Source organism: Heloderma suspectum, chromosome 7 (assembly GCF_057233095.1).
Source record: "Heloderma suspectum isolate Gila_16-S chromosome 7, 16-S_ref, whole genome shotgun sequence".
Lineage (NCBI taxonomy): Eukaryota > Metazoa > Chordata > Lepidosauria > Squamata > Helodermatidae > Heloderma > Heloderma suspectum.
The window spans coordinates 93,175,958-93,197,837 of record NC_139464.1 but is presented as its reverse complement, the minus strand read 5'-3'; the positions used below and the strand labels follow the sequence as shown (position 1 = coordinate 93,197,837).

Here is a 21,880-nt window from a genome sequence, read left to right as displayed (position 1 = left end):
GGCATGTCTGAACAAATCACTGCCTGAAGCTTAAACCTGTGGGGAGTTTAAAAAGGTGACAAAAGCAAGGAGTGATGCCATGACTTCCCAGGCTTATACAGGGCTAGCAAACTCCACTGTCACATGACTAACCAGGGCAAGTGAAGAAATGGAGGTTTGATGCAGAGTTCAGCATCATGAGAATCTCAGCAAAATGAGGTTACAAAAAATCTGGGCTGCATGCTAAAAACAGAAAACATCATCCTTGTGTCAAGGTGTCCTCTTCTATAATGTGTAGTGAAATTTGCTGTCTTCCTTATAGCAACAGCCAATGATGTGGAGAAGGGGCAGAAATATGTCTCTCAATGACATGATGTTGAGAGTTTCCCACCTGTGGCAGCCAGTGATGCAGAGCAGGGGTGAAATGCAGAATACAATGTCAGAGCACACGTAAGTTTTACTACATCATATGAACTATGGAGAAGGTGGGAACGTAACCTCACCTTTTTGGCAGCAGCTCTCATGTTTCCCATCACATGCAGATTTGCCCCCTGATCTAGGTTTCTGAAAAGCAAGTTTCTTGTTTCTAAGGTAGAATTAAAGGTGTGCATGGGTAATGCCTGGCAAAATCTCTGAAATGATGGTGGCAGCAGGGTTTTGAAGATGGTATTTCAGTGTCATACCTAGATCTTGGCCAGTCATCATGACTAATTCCATGGATTATACTATGAAAGCAAATGTCACTGTATAATTTCTGTAGGTAGGATAATTCATCTCAGTGTTGAATTAAAAAAAAAACAAAAACTATAGGGCCCTTGATACAGTAGCACATATATGCTATAGCAGACTCTTGTGTGAGCATTGTCCTGGGCTGAAAAACCTAATCCAAAAGCCTAAACTTGCCACTGGACTGGGAACTGTGGGTACCAGATGCAGTTGATCTATACTGCACTGTTATGAGTGGAAAGCACATTCCAATATGCAAACGCACACTCCTATGTACATTCTCAAGCACCTTGCCACATGTTAACAACCTGCTTATGCACTAGATCAGAATCAGATCCATTAGGATGGCACCTGGATGGTTTGACATGTTTGTGTCACAAAATCTTGCACACCACTAGTCAGTTGGCCCCATTTCAGTGGTTTGCAACAATATGAACAACGAGTTGTAGTGGCTTCAGGACTATTTACATTGTGATTACACTGATATACCCCACATCCATACCCTCATGCCTTCTGAGTCCCCTGGATGTCTCAGTTGTCCTGCAATACATTATTTTTATCCAAAATACTTGAGCAAACACAGCTGCCAGGAAGCACCAGTTGTTAGCCTGGTGGCATCACCGAGGATGGTGTGTGTGTGTGTGTGTGTGTGTGTGTGTGTGAAACATCCACCACTGAGGAAGCAGTACTTCCTGAGATCCCCTTTTCTGCCCCATTTTTAAAAGTGGAAGGGTCCTCCCCTCCATTGCATCTGCTCACTCTACAGTTGAAACAGTATGTATTTGAACTCACGCCTAACACTGGATCTCTGTTACTGGCACCTGACTTGACTGGATCAGGCCCATAACAAAATATTCTGAGCTGGCTGAATCAACACAGATACATTTTCTCTATCAACTCAGGCTTGAAATGGAGATACATGAGATACCAAGTCTAAATATTCAAAGCTGGATTCAAATTGTAGGAACATAGGAAGCTGCCTTAGGAGCTAGACCAGCCTTCCCCAACCTGGTGCCCTCCAGATCAGATGTGTGGGACTGCAGCTCCAGTCATCCCCAGCCAGCATTAGCTGGAGATGATGGGAGTTGCAGTCCCACACATCTGGAGGGCACCAGGTTGGAGAAAGCGGAGTCAGACCACCGGCCCATTCCTCAGCATTGTCTGCACTGACTGGCAACAGCTCCCCAAGGTTTCAAACAGGAGTCTTTCCCAGACCTACCCAGAGATGCCAGGGACTGATCCTGGCATGTACAAGGCATGCACTCTTCCTCTACTGCTCAGCTATGGTGTTTTAGAAAACCCAAGAGCAAAAAGGAAATAAAGTAAAGCGAACAGAAGTGAAGCATCTTTTCTGTTAATGTTCTGATGCTAATAGAAATAGAGCGATAAATGGGAGGCATTTGGAATCTGAATCATCACCCTAATCTTGTTTATTTTATAGAGCAGAAGGCTGAAGAGACAACAGTGGCAAGCTTTCTAATCACAATGAGCAAGGAGGCTTATAGTGGTGTAGTGGTAAATTTAGAAGGGCAGGCACCCATCATGACAGTCTCTGTACCTGTACCCCCAAGGCCAATCCCAAAATGCTGGTAGCTGTGGTGATCCATATCAACAAACTAGTTCTACCAGTTTTCATCTACACCAGGAGCAGGGCTTTTGTAAAGCTAACTGCTCATTCAAGACCAAACCACCCCAAAATATTTAGGGTTACAAGGGGGGAGGCAGATACCACCACAGTTCCTGCTAATCAAAAAGACACGAAACTTTGACCTTGAGAGCTCTACAACATGGCAGGCTTATTTTCTGAAATGTTATGATAAATTTCACATACAGGCCACAATCTGTGCGAACCTATCTTTCACCATCCCTGTTTAAAAAAATTGGAATGCTTAGAACCTTACATGACCTGTTTGTTTCAACAGGTCTTGAAAAGGAGAAGTGCTCATAATGTTGCATTCACAGCCTTACAAAGTTATTATTCTTCTGTAGAAAGCCACAACCTTGGTTGAAAGCTGTAGTGGCACTGACATAATTATTGGACATTTCTACAGCTCATCTGCTCCGCAGAACAAAGCACAGACCCCGCTAAATGCAGAGAAAAATCACAGGCTAATACACTTCACTATTCAGTGCAGAAAAAAGGGCAAGTACACAGCTACTTGTCACCATTAAGCAGTCATTTCTGTAACACTGAGATAAAAGCTTTAGAAAGAATGGAGGATTCAACTGTAGCCCTTGACTTGCCAAATAGAACAAAGCAGGATTACTGACCTTCTGCAGTGTGAGCCAAATGGCCAGTAATGAGAAATAAATTGCAAGAAGAGGGGAAACAACCACAATCAGGTAGGGGTTTCTCCCCTGTATATTAAAGAGAATTTGAAGGGGCAGCAGTACAAATGCTACACATGCAGAATGTCCAAAAACCTTATAACCTAGCCACTAGGTGTCCCCCTGAGACTTTTGTTCACCTGAAAGAAAACAGTGGGACCAAATAAGAATGGTGGCTGAAATCTCTTTCTTACTGCTACTTTGGATGCCAGGGTCATCCCACGGGGCCTTATTCACCAGATGTGGGTGAAGGTGGACTGAAACTCCTCATCTATTTGTAGTGGATTTTGGTGTCTGGAAAGTCTGTTTGCTGTGGGATTCATAACATTGGCTCAGCTTAAACAGATGTGGACAGCCTATTGGAGAGACCAGCAGATCAGGATAGGGACAAAGGCTGGCCTGAACTCCTCACCATTCAGGGAAGAGTTCAGTCCCAAGTCCAGCTTTTCTGTTTATCAGTTTGTGACATATACTGTATATCCCACCTTAGAACTCAAGGTGGCATACATAGGATATCCAGGAGGCCTCCCACCCAGGCACTAATGAGACCGAAACCTTCTTAGCTTCTGCAGGATTGCTGTGTCAAGTGCCTTCAGATCAATCAGCATGGGAGTTGTAGCTTAAAATATCCGAAAGGTGCTGGAATGGGGAAGGCTGCCATAGTCCTTCCTAGACTTTTTGCTCAGCTGTATCCAAAGCCCCGCACCCTCTCTCCTTGGATTATATGTATTTCTTTGGCTTTGAAAATTGAACCTTAGGTTTTAGGATTGGAAATGCAAGGGTCCCCAACCTTTTTGGTCAGTGGGCACATTTTGAATTTTGAGACTGTTGTGGGAGTTCTCACAAAATGGCTGCCATGGGGAGAGGCTTGCCCATTCATAAATGACTAGTATGGTGTCTATGGCCAGTGCCAAAACACTCATGTTCCCAGAAGGCAAACTGGTGAGACTAAAAGACAGTAACCTGCTCAAGAACCTGTAACCTATACAAGACAGAGGGGGCTAAGCTACGAAACACAAAGCTACTGCTTGGAACCCAAATACCAATGGTGCTGGAGGAAACACTTTGCTTTGCAGCATGCCAGCCCCCTAAATTAACAAAAATAAAAAATATTAGGAAATAAAAATAAAAATAAAGAGGGGAAGGGAGCCTGGCGGGTGCCAAGAGGAGTGTCCGTGAGCCCATTGGTGCCCATGGGCACCATGTTGGAGACCTCAGTGCTAGTAGTTTTCAGTGGCCATCAGGCCTTTGAAGCAGCAGCCCTTTTCTGGTGACACTCTGATGGTATGAAAGGAGCCATCTTGAAGCAAAGCAAGCTTCACCAAAAGCAGGGCTTTCTCGTTCATATTTCAAAGCTGCTTACCTTAAAAAGAAACACCCATTAGGCAATTTCACCCCTCCTGCAACCCCACTTTCTCATATATATATATATATATATATATATATGTGTGTGTGTGTGTGTGTGTGTGTGTGTGTGTGTGTAGGCTGGGCCATTTCTCTACTTGTTCACTACTATTAAAAAAAAGAAAAGAAAAAGAATGGGATATATGTCATCCATGCCCCTCCCATCTCAAGCAAATATTGCCTGGCATGAAGTTTACATCCTCCCAACAGAATTAAGGATGGGCTGTTTCCCCACTGATACCCATTCCTGCTAGTGCTATATGACTAACCCTAGTTTTCTATTATTATTTCCTGAAAGAGCTCTGAATTGCCTCTTTTTCCCTGGAAGGAGGCTTCACACATAAGCTTTGCTTTAAGAGGAGAATGTTGCTCTTACAGCAGGTGCTGCAGAATTATATAGGTGCAAATCAGCAGAATAGAACAGCAGGAGGACAGCAAAGAAACCGGGCAAGGCTGATCACAATGAGATTCCAAGAAACACCCTTGAGGCAGCTTTACAATTGTCAGTGCCACCACAAACCCAGATGCAGCTGCAGGAAACACGTATTTTTAATATCCCAGTGATTGGCACTCAGGCCATGCAACCAGCAAGTGTGATCTCGTACTGAATAGGGCCAAACCACAGGAGAGAAAAGATTAAGAGTATCAAAGGGACACTTTTCTCCCCATTTCACTTCTTTCTTGTTACACACTGGATTAAAGGGGGGGGGACGCATTTTGCTCAACATTCAATTTTGAGGAGAATTAAATTAGTCCAAAACATTGTTCAGAATTAGAAGAGTGAAAAGGGGATTTTAGGAACACAGTGTGTGGCTTGGAGGTATTTTTCTCCATCAAAACCAAGCTATAGACAGCTTTAAAAAGGAGCTATTATTGTGCTCTACCCAACCAACGAATCATTTTTCCCCGTCTTCTGATAAGTACTTTTGAGATTTTTTTCATATATATAAAAAAACACCTTTTCTGATTCAAAAAGCAATTTATCCCACAGATTGTATAGAGAGATGTTAGCTGAGCCATTTTATTCTGTTAAGCACTATTGGGCTTTTCCCTTTAAGAATAGCTATTCCGGTAGTCAGCCTGGCTATGGGTCCTTGGTACAACTGACATATATTCCCTTCTTTTGGAAAATTCCACCCCTCATTCAAGATCATAGTACAGTTCAAACCTAACAGAATCCTTATTTTAGATCATTGTTGATTGCAACTGCCCTTGTTTTAGAAGCTTTGAGTCAAAATCTTTGATTCATCCTTCGTATTCAAGGTTTGTAAGGGAAAAGGGAATGTGCGAAAAACAACAACCAAGTACAGGTTATTTATTCCTATTTCTTTTTCTCTTGGTAAATGCAGTGAAGAGAGATGAATACTGAATGCATTGTTTATATAAAAAAAATTCCAGCTACACCCATAGGGAGTCAACAAGACTTCAAATAGTTAAACTAATGCTTAAAACCAAAACTGGGGCTTGGTATCCCAAACAGGCAGATGCTTTTGTGTTGGATTTTCAGGAGCTTTTTTACTCATTCTACTTACCTCTGTGGAGTACGGAGCTTCCTGCTTGCCGCTCCACATCCCAAGTTTACTTCACCTACCAACTGGGTTTCCAGAGCTGATGTGTAAGGAGTACATTATACATCACTGAGCTGTCATGCTTGTCTTGGGATTTCTTTGACCCATGCTTGTCCCGTGCTTGCTTCTGTATAATATCAGGCCCTCTGTCATTCATCTCCTTCATTATTGACGAGGAGAAGGATGTTTTCCCAAGGTAGTCCTTGGATGGGAAATCCTTCTCTTATCCATTTGTAGCCAAAATACACTCCCCTGGAGCAACCTGACCTAGGCAATAATCAAAGATTACTTATTTCTAAAGTTCTATCCTACTTTTTTCATCAGTTAACCATTAAAGCAAAGGGGTCAGTATTTGGGAATATATATTGCAGGTTAGAGACCCTTGAAACAGATTGGGGCAACAGCAGGTGGGCAAATTACAACCCCCCATCCCCTACACTAGGGTCTCAAACTGGATTGGGACCCCTGTGCTTACTCTAGAGTAACATCCAGATGATATCAAACTGAAACCCAAACTTGTTTTGCTACTAAGTCTTCATTTCTGAGACTCAAGCTGTACAAAAAGCCCCTTCTGAGTGTTGCCTTTATACCTTTATACCTAACGTGAAAGGGAGCCCAGAATATACTGCAAAGAAATACTTCTTAATGACTCTGAAGCATCAGATTCTGACCTAATGCACAATGATCCCTTAAGGGAAGGTTGCCGAAAAGCCAGCAATACACAGTACTCACCAGTCCATTCAGTTCAGTCTTAAAATAAGTGAAGTACATACTTTAGACAATTCAAGTATGACACTTTGTGGAAAAAATTGTATTTGATTTACAATAACAGGATTTACAAATAATGATGAAATGAAACAGATTATCAAGTTTGGATACCTTTGTTGATCAGACAGAAGGCAAGTATAGAAGCTTAGTTTGACACAGAATTCTTAGGTAAAGTGGTCCAAACAATTCATAGTTCCTTACATTCTAGATGTGCTGAGTTTTGTATACAGATGACAGTAAAAGTTAACTATAAAAGGAAGGACATGAAGAAAGACACCCTGTTTCTTTTCCCTTTTACTTCTACAAGAACGCATTGACAATTTCCACTGCATCCAAAGAATGTTGTCATCGGTGTCACATTGCTAGCAACTCACTCCACAGAAATCAAGAAGAGACCACCAACACATTTGAGAATGAAGGATCAGGCCAAAGGTTTAGATCAGGCTTTGCCAACCAGGCACCCTCCAGATGTGCTGGACTACAACTCCCATGGGAGTTGCAGTCCTCCATATCTGCAGGCATCCAGTTGGCAAAGAATGGTTTAGATTAACTCCAGTATAGGGAGAAGTAGCAAATGAAACTCTGCTACTGTGTTAAGAGCCAAGCAAGTTTAAGGTATCACAGGACAAAAACGACAGCAACACCAAAAGGTACTGAGCACTGATGGCAGCGCTCCACAAAAAATGCTACTCAACTGCCAAAAACTATGGTGAGAAAGAAATGTAACAAAGATTGTTTTTTTTTTGTGCAACATAGCAATTTAAGATAACATACCAAGCTTTATCAAATTGCCTGGAAGCTGCCTAATATTGTAAACACACATTACATTTTTGACAAGTTACTTTAATTTCCACAGCAAAGTTAATGATGATGATTCCATCCATTGTAGCATTCCAAGGCTCAAGTGGTGTTTAGGCCAGACGGGGCATGAGATTTTCTTACAATGAGTATTTTACATTACAAACACAGGCTTTTTGTTTTGTTCTGTTTTTTTTTTTTAAGAAAAACCAAAGAGTAATCTTCCTCGGATAGTGTGAAGATTCAGTTCTTTAAAAAATCCTATGAACCATTCCAACAAAAGATATACATATTTGAATCATGTCAAACAGCACGCTATTGGCAAGAAGCTAATTACAGGCATTCTGCTGGTCAATTTCCTCACAAAAGTCATCAAACCACACATAAATATTTTTGATATGATTCTCTTTACAAAACCATTCAGATCCACATAATTAGTACAAGTAAGGCACATTAGCATATGTAATAAAACAATTAAACCCAAAAGAAAAAGAAAGGCCAATTTGATATGCCACAATTTCTGAGTCAAATTAGGATTTGTCACCAGTACTTTTAATCAGAGATGATAAAGAGGCTGACTTATCACTCCTTAGGGCAGTCTACAAGTAAACCAGATCCAGATTTTTCAGCTCCAGAGCCATGTATTTCTACATTTTGAATAATGGACCTCTGCTACCATTGTCTCACTATTACTAAAGCAGCCCTGTACATCACATTGCGCTTTTAGGTAGCCAAAACTGACTTTGCTTTGGCTGAACAGACTCCACCCAGGCTATTTCACCCTCTGTATGTAATTCGGAATCCATCAGCAATGGTTCTGTGGCAAGTGGGAACAATTACTTCCCTAAAATGTGGAGAGAAAGACTGTCCATTCCCAGTTGTCTTCCTGCCAGTGGGACAATGGACCACCTTTGGCTCTTTGGAAGTACCTGGTGAACTTGCTCTAACTTCACACTGAGCACCTTAAGTGCTTTGCACATTCCCGACATTCAGATTTTATGCTTAAGTGCACACATGTGGTTGTTCAAATTTATGTTCTTAGGGACATATATGCACCTTTCAAGTTAAAGGATAAGGCCATCCCAATTAATCTACAGTGTAGTCCATATTGACCCTAGAAAAGTGGGTTTGAGGGAAGCAGCTTCAACCACTGTTTTTAGCACTTAGTTTTCATGTAAGTAAAAACTAACTGTTTTTAGTTTTCATGAAAAGATGTATGGTACCAAAATCTACTGCAATGTCTTAAACAGAAAAGTCATAGCAAATGTGTCTTTTATTCTACTCATTATGAGCAGAACAGAGACAACAGGATTTTCAAAACAGTAGGAAAAAATATTATTTCCAATTATTAAAATTAAAAAGGGGATATTGCATTTATTTTTCCAATATGCTATCACTTTTCTAGTACAAATATTGCTTAAAGTATAAAGAATGCTATAGGTAGTGAATTTACTAGCATAATGAATTCTAAAAATGCTGATGTTTCAAGATTGTACTATTTGATTAAATGAGTATAACTTTACCCACCCCACCCCAAGGACTTCCCTCATTTCCCACTGTAAATTCATTTACACACAACACAAGCTTTTAATTAGAAGCATAATTTACAGTAAAAACTCTTTACATTACAGCTTTGCTATAAAAAAAGAAGAAATCTCTTTTTTTCATTTAAAGTTGTAATTACACATTAAAAAATAGAACACTATTTCCTTATTAGGAAGAATGAATTTACACATCTTAAGATCAGACTTCTTTATTGCAGCTTTCAAATCAAAGGTCAGTCACTTTATGCTCTAAAGCAGCTGCTATCTGTTGTAATCGGAAAGCGAGCTGCATTTTCTGTGCAGCTGGGTCCTCTTCTAGTGCATTTATGATCTGGAAGAAAATAAAAGACCCAAGATTCAGAGCAAGGCCCTAGATAAGATATTCAGCTTCAGTTTTCAAGGTCACACATTTATGGAAAAGCCCATGGATTTTACAGAAGAATGCAAAGGCCAATGGACTTTGAAAGGTCTTATGGCCGTGTATGTTCAGAACTGCAGCAGGGCTTCCTTTCTCTTAAGGGACATATCACAACATTATGATCCCTGCTTGCCATTGAGGATACATTCAACACGGATCTGCAGTTTTATTGCAGCTGCACATATCTATAAGTACACTTAACTGGAAATGCTGGCAAAGCCTGCCTCTCTACCAATGCATGGCTCCAGTGGTGTAGTTAAGAAATTTTAGTTTCTGCAGTGCAATGGTTTTTGGGCCCTTCTCTTCAGATGGTAATGTCTATGCCTTCACCTACTTCAAAATGTGGTAAGACGCTCTGCTGCGTTTGGGAGCCCTTGTGCACATTCAGCTAAGTGGGGTCCTGGACATCTTCCCGAATGTACTGCCTTGAGTGCACCACTGTACAGCCCATCAATGTGAACAAGTCTCCATCCATCTTCCACAGTTGGAAGTTCCACAGTATTCCACAGTAATAGCACAGTTGCTATTAATGACTATGCACACAGAGACCTGATAGATTTGTTTGGGGCATCACCACTCTGGATTCTTCTGAGAATACTTTAAGGATGTCAGGGTGGAAACACCCATTCTTTTCTGGCATGTCAGAGCTACAGTCCCTCTGTAAAAGCCAAGCGCCAGGTAAGCCAGGAAATCGCAGCCTGAGGTCTATCAGTTGGCTGAATCCTTCTTCTCGCTGGTGACCCTTTTATACATAATCAAGCTATTTCAGTGGTGGAAACTTACCTCATCATAGTATTTGTTAGTATACTGGTAGAGCTGGTGTAAAGCCACAAGGGTGTTTAATGAGTCTGTGTGTGCCTATTAAATTAAACAAGAAGAATGTGTCAGGCCACAGATCTTGCTCCTTAAGAACTTTAATGAAACATATATAGGTGCACCAGATCTGATGCAAATCCCTTTTCCATATCCAAGCTTTGGTGCTTAAATCGTTTACTGGAGAGGAAGTGAAATTGATGATTTTCAGAACACTCATGCCAAAGTTTCTTGCTGGATTAGTTACAGCCACCACACTGCTTTCTCCATCATAGAAGGTACTATATGTACATCTTAAGCAGCAGCCTTAGTCACATCATAAGCTGGCTCCAAACAGAAAATGCTCCAAATAGCACAAGGCTCCTATGGTTAAGCACCTAAGAGCAACTCTACTGGGTCAGACCAAAAGCTCACCTAGTCCAGCATGCTGTTTCCCACAGTGGCCAGCCAGATGGCCATGTGAAGTTCACAAACAGGAGGACATGAGTGCAATATCGCTCATGTAATTCCCTAGTGACTGGTGGTCAGAGGCATGCTGAATTATGGAGGTAGCATTTGGCCAACATGATGAGTAACCGCTGATAATCTTATCCTCCATAAATTTCTCTAGCCCCCTGTTATGGTCATCAGAAGAGTTGTGATTTAAATCAGTTCCATCTAAGTTGCATCCTTCTGCAATACTTTACATTTGCTATTGCAACTTGCATTAAAAAACAACAACACAATGAAGCAAATAAACAAATGCAGAAAATCTCCATTTATCTAACTGGAATTTTACATTATCATTTAGAATGTGGCATATGCAATTCACTAAATAAAGCCATTTTGAAACTAGTCATGCTTTCCCCCCATGAGCCTTACATATGGTAAGAACACTTTCATTTTCTAGATGCCAGTATATTCAGTTAAGCTATTAGGAATCCCAAACACTTAGAAACAAAGAACTGGATAGCAGCAATGAAAGTGTGCATACAGTGCATCAAACCACAATAAAAGTGTTAAAATGACTTTGGGAAAAATTACCTTAAAGGGGTGTTTGAACATCCTTTTAAATCAATAATTCACAAACAACACAATATATCATAATTGTATGAAAAATAATAATTCAGAGGACAGGTACAAGTTTTAATTGGATGTGAGCACAAAATGACAAATATGGTAAAAAAAAAATAACCCAAGAGAAAAGAAGTATGCAAGCCAGTGCCTCATCTATCTTTTCCAATTTCAAGAGAAGAATTTCCAGTTTTATACTTACTCTAGAAATCTCTGCTAAATGTGTATTCATGTCCTGGTCACTCACTTGTACCATTTGTCGAATACCTTTATAATAACTAGAAACAAAAAACAATTACTTTAGTTTTATTTTGTGCTTTGCACTGATTTCATGACATTTTCCTGATAGATATAGTTTGACCAGAACTTTTAGAGATGTCTGGGGAATTTGATGTTTGCAAATTTCTATCAAAATAACGTGATCTGCACTTCTCAGACTAATGTGAGAATTAGAACTTCGCTATCTGTTGGATTTCTCACTAAGAATGTTGTAACACAGTTCTCAGCAGTTTCAATGTATCAAAATAGGCATTTAGATATTATTGAAAGGATGCTTTTTTAAACACTGCAGATTAATGTGGAAATTGGTTGGAATTATGGGTAAAAGCATGCAAAAGTGACATAGACAGAAAACAGACAGATTCATCTGTTCCTGAAACTTTTCTGTAAGATAACATCTCATTAAGAATGCCTCATTTTGTTTTCTCTTTGGCTGAACATGTAACAGGCTTAATTCACCAAGCACAGCTACCACAAAGTATCGATTTAAGAGGCCATACAGTAAGGGAAACCACACACTGAGCACAAAACACTCAAACTTTATTCTGTGGAAACTTTCTCTAAGCATCTGAACAGATTAGATTGTGCCTCAAAGCTTCTTGGTATATTCTTACTCTTACATATTTTTCCTACTGAGTATTCTATAGCACAGAGGAAAAAGTCAAAACATACATGAGAAAAGTTTTAAAACTCACCTTTTTCAAGTTGCTTTCCCTTGAATCTGCTTTTAATTTTTGCTGCTGTGTTATATTATTTTATTTTTAACTGGCCTGCATTGTTAAATAATTGTCTGGTGCTAAGTAATTTCTATTTTTCATTAATTTTTGCTTTGTTGTTAATTTATTTGTGGGATCTTTTTGTTTTTATATTATATATTTTAAACCTTGACTATGCGAGCTGCCTTATGTCCTAAAAAGGTGTCATATAAATGTATATAAAATGAAATGTAAACATTAAAAGTCTTAATTTACATCATGATCAACAAAGAGAGGGAGAGTTTAAGTGGCACACATGGTTAGTGTTACATCACTGCATTAGAAATGATGCAGAGTTTACCAGGGACAGTTTTAAACTAAATGTTGCTATGGAGTTATTATTGCTCCAAAATGTAGTAGGTCCCAAGAACAGTATGCACTCATTAAGCTAAATAAAGCCTGACACATTAATACATAATTTCATTCAGTCTGATTAAACTAATATCTTGTTTTGAAAATGCATGTTTTAACTTCACAACTGGCTGGCAGGAACTAATGGCAAGCTATCAAGGCAGCCAAAATTTGTGGACCCCTGTTAATACACATTTGACTTAACTAGGATGAACTGGACTCTATGCATCATTTCACAGATGCGTCTTGAAAAATCCAAGAATATTTGTAATGGTGATGTCCCATTTCATGTACATTCATTTCTGAAAGCCACGTTTTATGAAGAAAACAGGTATACATTCTAAATATGATAAAAATGGTCCAAATACACATTCTCTACCATGGAAACAAAAGCGTGAATGTGTGTTCAAACTACTTCCCCCATCCTTTAGAACATAGTCTTACTCCTCTTAGAACCATCAGTGTTAACGGCTTGCATAATTTTCGATAGAACATGTATTCTTCCTTGTCCAATTCATGAAATTATTTTTAGCCTGTCAAATTAATCTGGGGAATATTTCTAATGACACATGCTCCTAAGAACGTGAGAAAAAGAATAGGGCCTTTGTCACCAAGAAAACAGACACAGACATCTCTCTTTACTTACTCTTCTACCATCTTCTTATATGTAGATATTTCTTTTGCATATAGTAACTTGTTACTTGGAGAATCCTGTAAAATGGAAGACAGACAAAGATGACTTTTCAAGTTCAATCCATGTGTTAGATTTTAGCTAGAATTTTAGAGTTCTGTGTTGATGGAAGATACATTCATTTCAACTAAATGCTTGTCCTAGCAAAGCATTTGGAAAGCTGAGTACTGGCATACTTGTGTTGCACCATGCACCAAGGTAAAAAGCCCATGGCTTCCAAAGACTGTGCTTCTCTCTATATGTGTGTAGGGTAGAAACCATATCGACCATCTGCCTTTTCTAAAGAGCCACTGCCTCCCTTCTTCATGATGTGCATTTACCATAGAGGCAACCAGGTAGTGCCTAATTTGTGCTATTTCCCACCTTTTTTCAGGAGAAGAATCACACTCATTGGGCCTGTGTATTTACAGGCCTATGCATGGAGCACCTGCTTCACAATTATACCTTATATGCACAGTCCAGGCAAGAAGGGGAGTGTATCCTCTCCATCACTGCCTAAGAGGATTCTCGGCTGGATGAGTGTGTAAACTGGTATTTTCCTGTGGTCTCAACACAGATCCAGTAGTAGCTAGAGATCTTTTCTATTTCTTCCTCTCACTCCTCAAACCCCACCACTCATGGCTGGCCTACCTCTGTCCTGGAGTCAATGATAGACAGTGACTTAGGATTTTATAAGCACTTTTAAATGTGCTCTGGATATTCCTTAGACTCACCCCATTTCTCTTTAAGCTATAGATGGTTACATAATGAATAAAAAATTGCTTCGGAATACTATTGGTCAAAGCAGGCAGGGAGAGAAAAAAGTCTTGTGAACTGCATTTCAAAGGTATCAACCACATTCCTCCAGATAAACAGATAGGATAGTATTAAGATAGAAGGAGAATATGGTACGAACTAAAAAATGGTGGTGGTAGTGGTTGTAGATAACTGGGGAGCAGTAATGCTAGGGCAGAGATCCATTAAGTTTGAAAAGTCAGCCTATAAACCTGATAGCAATACCTCCTAATAGATAAAATAATATGTTAAGCAGTAGTCTGATGTATTCCGAAAACATCAGAAAATAACAACTGTTTTATATGTTGCAGTAGATTAAGCATTGGACTTGCCCTGACCCTATGAAGCAGCATAAGCAGTCTTACAAGCAAAGGCAAAATGAACTGATGTATGTACTATCCTCTATGATCATGGTTTTGTCTATCATAATGTACTTAAAACATTCTTTCTCTTACACAGACAAAGCGCAGAATGTGAAACACTTACCCTGCTTAATTTGTGCTCTGTTCTTGTGCAAGCATCCATGAAAGTCTGTGCAATGACTGACAAGGAAGCATCCACTACTTCATGAACATGAACATCAAAGATGAAATGGGGGTTTTTCAATATGTTTACCCAAAACCTAAGTGGCAGGCTGTGGAGCAAGCAAAGAAGTAGTACATTATGAAGGTAAATGAAGAAAATGAAGCCCTGTCAAGCAGAATGTATTACTATGCCTTAAACTGCTCTGCCACATTTTCTGATTATACCCTTACATCATTAAATGAATTAGTATCCAGAAGATGCTCCTTTAATCTTATGCTAAAAGCATGTAAAAGGTCTACAGTGCAATCCTATACTTGTCTACCCAGAAGTAAACCCTATTTAATTAAATAGAGCTTACTCCTAGGTAAGTATGTACAGGATTGCAGCCTTACTTTAGTAGACACAGATAGCAAGGGAATAAATGGAAGCTAGCATATTCAGCAAAAACTGTGCAGCTTTGTTATACAGTGTCAGTTTGCACGATCAAAACAGCCCATTGTAGGTTTTTAAGCCATAGTGGGCTGTGGTGCGTGCTGGAATGTGCATATTCAACACCTGGGCACAGCTTGTCGTGTTGTGTGCACCCTGGGACTGTGGGCATAACCCAACAACAGACCATGGGTTATGTGAGGGTTGTTTAACCCTCACATAATCCATGGTCCCCAGGTTCACACAACATGACAAGGGCGGAATATTCAAAATAGCTGTCCACACACGCTGCAGCTCACTGTGGCTTAGATAAAAAAGCCAAGGTGGGCTGTTTCATTGTGTGAACCAGGTTGCTGAGTTGTGTGCAACAATAAGGCTGCAACTACCTAGTTAAAGTGCGGATCCTTCAGCCTTCATGCTGTTGCTGGATATCAGTTCATATGGGAAAGCCCAGCTGCAGAAAGGGGTGGGAAATCATCATGGTAAATGTTAAAGGGGGAAGTGTGCAGGCTGCCACACTGGTGGTACTCTTTCTGCATATTCTGTTCCACCGACACCTTTTAGTGCAGGGAACATTCTACATCTGCCTGTATTTTAAAGTTTTCATATTTCTCCTTCAGTGGCTTTGCAGAGATGTGTCTGCAGAATTTGCCCTCACTTTGAGGGCCACTGCCTCAGATTTAAAGGACTGTGCACAAAGAACAGTTGCTTGAAATAGTGGGTTAGATCCAATATTGCACTAGTGGACTTCTGCTTGTGCAATGGGACTTACTCCAATCCTCTGGAACAGCTTTGGGAGGTGCATGGGGGCCTGCACGGGGGCGGGGGAGCTGTTTTGCTCATGCATGACTGGCACTGGATCTAACCCAAGGCTGTAATCTAGTAGCCACTGCATGTGTTATGCTCCTGTTGCTAGTTACGTGACTTGGATCTCTGAGTGGAATGTATCCCTTTCCCTTGCTTTGCCCGAAAATGTGAGGGCCCCAGCTTATACTTCTGGTACAAACTTATTTCATTCTTATTTTCAGTGGTATTAAAAATAAATAGCCATGCTGCCAGTGAATGTCTTGCCCTTTTTAACCCCTTCTCTCCTCCCCCCCAACAGTTTACCTGTTTGTTTTCCAGATGTGAATAGTATCCTCATCTTTGATATCATGCTTTTCTGCTTGCTCATCAAGAAAATCAAAGAAGTATTTCACAGCTGGTGGCACAACATGGTTTGAGTCAAGTACACTGTGAAAAAAATTATCTACAAACTGCTGAAGTGTACCCTGAAGGGGGAAAAATATACAAATACATTAAAAATTGAGGTTATAGTGCAAGTGTAGCATTTTCCAGAATATTCTTTCAAATTTACAGGAATGTTTTCTAAACTGATTTATAGTAATCCGTGCAGGACTCTGTCCCCAATGACCAAGGAATCACAATAGCTTGAAGTGCAGCATTTTTCATCTATAAATGGGTAGTAAATGCTCTTATGAACAACATGAAATGAACAGCCATAAGAAATGATCCACTGAGCTCAGGAAAAATAATTCTCTGCTCTGTTTAAAGAGGTGGGAATTTCAGCATGGTTGTCCAGGGAACACAGAAGGCAACACTCTGAAATGGCTGGACAAGCAAAAGAGGGAACTGATAGGGGAGTCATGCACTTATAATTGTGCTTCCGGGAATACATTCTGATAATACTGTTGTGAAGGCTTGTGGATTTTCCTGTTTGCTTTTCATACAATTCAATAACTTTAGACAAGAGTTCAATGTTAACTGGGATGAGGAGAAACAACAAAAGACTTCTGACACCCACTCAGCCACCTTGCTAACAAGTCCTGGATTTCCACAGAAAATCCACCTAGCCTGGCCAGATTCCAGCTGATCCTGTCTCTTCTGCCATGCCACATTTTCGGTAGATACCATTAAGCAGACCCCAGATATCTTTTTGCATGGGCACTCAGCTCACAGTGGTATTACATCCAGCTTTGTAGTTTACAGTGCATCAGGCTGGATGTGCCTGATCTTGTCTGATCTCGGAAGCGAAGCAGGGTCAGCCCTGGTTAGTACTTGGATGGGAACCGCCTGGGAATCAGGCTTCCCGCACTGAGCAGGGGGTTGGACTCGATGGTCTTGTAGGCCCCTTCCCACCCTATGATTCTATAAACACAGGCACAGACACAATAATAACAAAGCTCACAGGGCAGTGTGAGTGAACTGCTTCTGGTGGTTAATCCTATCTAGATGGCTAAAAGAAAGCATTTCAGGATGGAAGTATACTCTACTCAATGTGGCTTTTTCAAGGTCATGAATAATATGATTCCATCTAGTTCCCCACAGCTTTGCATTCAATAAGTTCAAGCTATCTGCAGAACAACTTGTCAGTCAGATGTTCTCTGCACTGAGGCAACACCAAGTCAATTAGAGGTATGTGCAAATGTATGTACAGTTAGCCTTTAAGGCTACTAGATGGAGAAACACAAACAAAGTGTGCAGTGACCACAGTTGTGCTGTGCATTTAACAGAGGGCGGCACTGATCTGGCTGTGTCCTCCTCTTAGGTTCAACCGCTTTAGACTTATATGCTCATGGGCTATTAAATGCTAGAAGAAGGAGAAGCAAAGCCTCAGACAGGGTCATGGCAAAGGTGGGGAAAGGAGCATGGCAGTGCAGGCAAGTGGAGCAGGGGTTGGTGACATCAGATGCCACAGAGACTAACTGGAATGTCATGGCCTATTGTGGCATGACATTCAGTGAAGGTTCATGCCACAATAAACCAGCTGGTCTCAAAGTGCCTTGGGGTTTGTCCTGTTTCAACTGCTGTTGTAAGTTCTGACCAATAGCAAGAGTCTCTGAGAAGATGAGTGCTGAGTTTTCCAACTTTCCAACTTTTACCTCTTGCAATTCTTTGTCATATAACACAGTCACACAGTACAGCATTTCTGGATATGCAAAATACAGGCTCATAAGCACAAGATAAAGACACTGGGTTGTCTTGAGATCGATGGGACTCAAATTAATAATGACTACCTTATTCCATTAATTTTAATGGGTCTACTCTAAGTATGACTAGGTCTGGATCCTCCTATTATTTTCATTCTAAACCTCAGCCCTAAAGAAAGATTCCACACAGTCGCTCATTACTTTATCTATTTATACCTAACACAGCAAATTAAGAGTATTCCCTAGGGATGATGGCTATTAACTTGATGTTTCAATCTTACCTTCACAGAGAGAAGTCTTGTCAGGTAGATTTCTGTAATAGCTTTGGTTCTCTCCTTCTCTTTCATGCTCCCTCTTTTAGATTTACCTTCATCAACTTCATCTACTGGCCGTACTAGATGCCAAATCTTGTTTTCTTCTTCCAGTAATGCATGCCCTGAACATAGTAAAAGCAACACATTTTAAAGCAATCATAATAAAATTAAATCCACTGCTCAAGCACTGATTGCCATATCATAAATAACATGCCAGAGAATTGCAACTAATTTGCATATTTAGTTGCCTGTAATTAATATTATTTGCATATCATGAACACGATGTGCTAAAATCCATGGATGTGCTGGTGTTGTTCTTGTTTGGAAGTTCTTATTTTCCAAAGTGAAAAAGTTGAACTAACTTATAAATAAATAAATAAATAAATCTGGATGCTTTAAAACAAACTTTAGCCCAACAACTTCAGTGCAGGATCTCCAATGGATGCATAGACTTCCAAATGAACAGGGGATTTATATTCATTACAATGAGGAAGAATTAGCTGCATTTATAATGCGATTTGAGGTACAGGGCATTCCTAGACACTGATTTATGAGGAAGTCCCTGCTTGCACAGAAACCCACATGTGCAATGAATTCTGAATGTGTTAGAATTCTTTTGACATTTTCTCCTGCCATTCATCCTACTGTACTTTTCTCCTAATAAGCACATTTTCTCTTACATTTTCAAATTGCAAACGTAGGGGTGTTTTTTAAAAAGAAGAAAAGGCTTGGATTCTCAGAATTTTAAGAGCCCATAGTCCATGTAGCCCTATAGTAATGCCTCAGGGACTGCATCCTGCTCTACACTGACTCAAAACACCATCTTTTAGTTTCTGTGTGAAACTTGTGTTTTCAACCCATCTTTCCTCCTAGGTAGTTTTATTCTTCTGAAATTAGATACGGTGCTCTTTGCAGAACAAAGCATGTGTATTCTTGCAAGTGGGGCATGTGATCTTGCAAATACTATTTGTGGGTGTATTTATACAGTTTATTTCAGTTTTTCAAAAGAGGGACTAAAATACACTCTCGCAGGAAGGAAAGGTGCCAAAAGGCATTGCATGAGCCTGGGCCAACTATGAGGAGACCTTCCCGCCATAGACAAGTCTAATGAAGAGCATAAGTATGCTCCATACACTGAATTATACAGTATGCTTGAAAGCAACATGGTCAACACAGTTCACGATATAAACATGCAAGCAATTACAGTTCTGGATGTCAGATAAAAAAAGTTTGACCTATGAAACTACATAAACGTTCCTCTGTAGCTAGCAGTTGATTGCACAAGAGTCATGTGATCCCAGCTTATGCTCCTCAAACAGTTGTAGCTCAGTCACAGTGCATAGACATCAATTAAGGCCAAAGCATAAAAACAATACAAAATAATATTTGTAATGAGGCTGAATGATAGCTTTTTTTGTGAAGCCTACCTTTTGAGCTTCCTGCAGTTTAATGATATTAAACAATCAGAGAGAAAGAGAAAGCAATTCCTACTACATTGCTCTTGTTTGTTGTAAGACTGATAATTGTACAAAATATCTAAAATGTATTTCACAAAATACATGCCAGTTCAACTGCCAGTCCAGTCAGCTTCTGTATGTGGAAAATGGATGGTTTCAAAAGATAATTAGAAAATGCAGAACCTAGTTTTCCATTAAGTTAATGGGACTTTAAAAGGGCAGGTCCAAGGTATTTTGCTGCCTGTGATGGAGGACAAGATGGTACCTCCTTCCACTTCCACATACAGAATTGGCAGTTGAATCGTACTTCAACCCTGGCAAGAGGGCAGTATCTTCTATGGCATCTGAGGACAGCAGGCAGGCTGTATGGCACACACGGTCACGTACTCTAACACCTCATTGTTGTTCCCTTTCCCTCAGCGTCTGCTACTTGAGGTGGCTACTTTCCTCTGCCTAACGATATGGCCAGGAACAACATTCACCTGGTTCATTTTGCAGATAGTAGGGGTCTAACTCTGGGATCATTTTAAAATAGTTTGGATTTTTCCTGTACTTAGAAATTAAATCTTAAAGCAATCATAGGGAACCTTTCTGCCATGAAGAGCTAAGTGCTGGCCCATGGGAGAAGTCAGTGGGAGACCCCTCACAGCTGATGGTGGGTGGTGCCAGATCCACTGATGGGTGGAGCCAGAACCTAAAATGGTCAGAGTTTGCAGCACTGCACAGCTCTCTCTCTCTCTCTCTCTATCTCTATCTACGCTGCCCCTTTCCTCTTCTATCTGTTTACGCCATCCTATTTTCTTTCTCTCTCTCTCTCTCTTTGTGCCACTTCACATTAAATTAGGTTCCCCACCCCAAGCCTTAGTGCTTGAAGACTAGAAAAGACTCCATGGAGGGCAGGGTCATCAATGGTGCTAGTCATGGTGGCTGTATGCTACCCGCAAGTAACATACTACTCACCAGTTGTGTGACAAACAGGATGCTGGACTAGATGGGCTTTTGTCCTGATCCAGCAAGGCTACCCTCACATTCTCTTGACTGGAAGATCAGAATGAGCTGGCGTGGTGGAGAGGCTATGAGTGTGAGAAGGGAAGTCTCCGGTTCAGATCTCACCTCAGCTTCAAACTCACCAGATGGCAGTATGCAAGCGGCTTTTTTCTCAGCATCAAAATATGCAATATGGAGGATAATCCTGTCCTACCTTACGAAATTGTTATAAGATACTGAGATAATGTACATGATGCATTTTTAATGCCGTAAAGAGCTTCAAAAATGCCTGCTATTATTATTACCAATGTAGAGCACTGACAGACACATTTTATGAATGAGAAGTTATCTGACAGATCAACAAATCTTCACTTCTCAACTGGAATGCAAAAAAATGGGAGCAATCAAGCTAATTTCCCCTTTGGAATGTCCCATTGAAATGAATGGAAACACCACAGGAGTGGAACATTTGTGTGACTTCCATTCATTTCAGTATGCATTTGGAAATGTGAAATGTTGCTGCACTTAATTCACTAGACCTTATAATCAGAAAACACATCTCTCCCTGGAAAAAAAGAAAGCAGAACTGTTACTAAACCATTTGGACATTGTTCCACTTTTTTTGGAACGAAATGTAAGTCCATTTTCTTTGTATATTATTAATGGAAATCAACTTCTTAAACTGCCTAGATTCAGATGAAATGACTTCATTAAAACAGCCAATCCAAGGATTTTTTTTTGGTAAGCATACAAAAATCCTTTTCAATACACTATTTTTGTAAAATTGGCAAGGGTGGACTTTGTATTCAGGCCTCATAACAACCTGTTTTGGGGGGGAGAAAACATTTCTTGTCTTTTTTATGCAACAAAGAACCCCACAAATCACTGTCAGTGTACACTGTAGCTCTGTCCTGGCTCTGTAACATTTTATAGCTTTCCAAATAAACAAGCTAGCAATGGATAATTCTAAGAGACCTAAGCACTAATGA

At 40.2% G+C, this 21,880-nt stretch overlaps 1 protein-coding gene and 1 long non-coding RNA gene across 4 annotated transcripts in view; one reads left to right on the top strand and one right to left on the bottom strand.

Annotated features, from left to right (window-relative positions):
• The window catches only part of LOC146340067 (uncharacterized), a 95,976-nt gene extending 79,716 nt beyond the window's left edge, over positions 1-16,260 (top strand). Inside the window, exons 3-4 of the long non-coding RNA XR_014784459.1 lie at positions 302-429; positions 14,709-16,260. This is a non-coding gene — a long non-coding RNA (uncharacterized LOC146340067). The remainder of the gene's footprint in view (positions 1-301; positions 430-14,708) is intronic.
• PLXNB2 (plexin B2) overlaps positions 6,791-21,880 on the bottom strand; it is a 445,494-nt gene continuing 430,404 nt past the window's right edge. For all 3 annotated transcript variants that reach the window (XM_084810902.1, XM_084810901.1, XM_084810900.1), the window contains 7 exons: positions 18,415-18,569; positions 16,314-16,474; positions 14,736-14,883; positions 13,431-13,495; positions 11,602-11,677; positions 10,317-10,391; positions 6,791-9,446 (listed from right to left, as the gene is read on the bottom strand). In XM_084810902.1, coding sequence (XP_084667028.1) covers positions 9,342-9,446; positions 10,317-10,391; positions 11,602-11,677; positions 13,431-13,495; positions 14,736-14,883; positions 16,314-16,474; positions 18,415-18,569 — 785 coding nt within the window. In that variant the 3' untranslated portion in view covers positions 6,791-9,341. The remainder of the gene's footprint in view (positions 9,447-10,316; positions 10,392-11,601; positions 11,678-13,430; positions 13,496-14,735; positions 14,884-16,313; positions 16,475-18,414; positions 18,570-21,880) is intronic.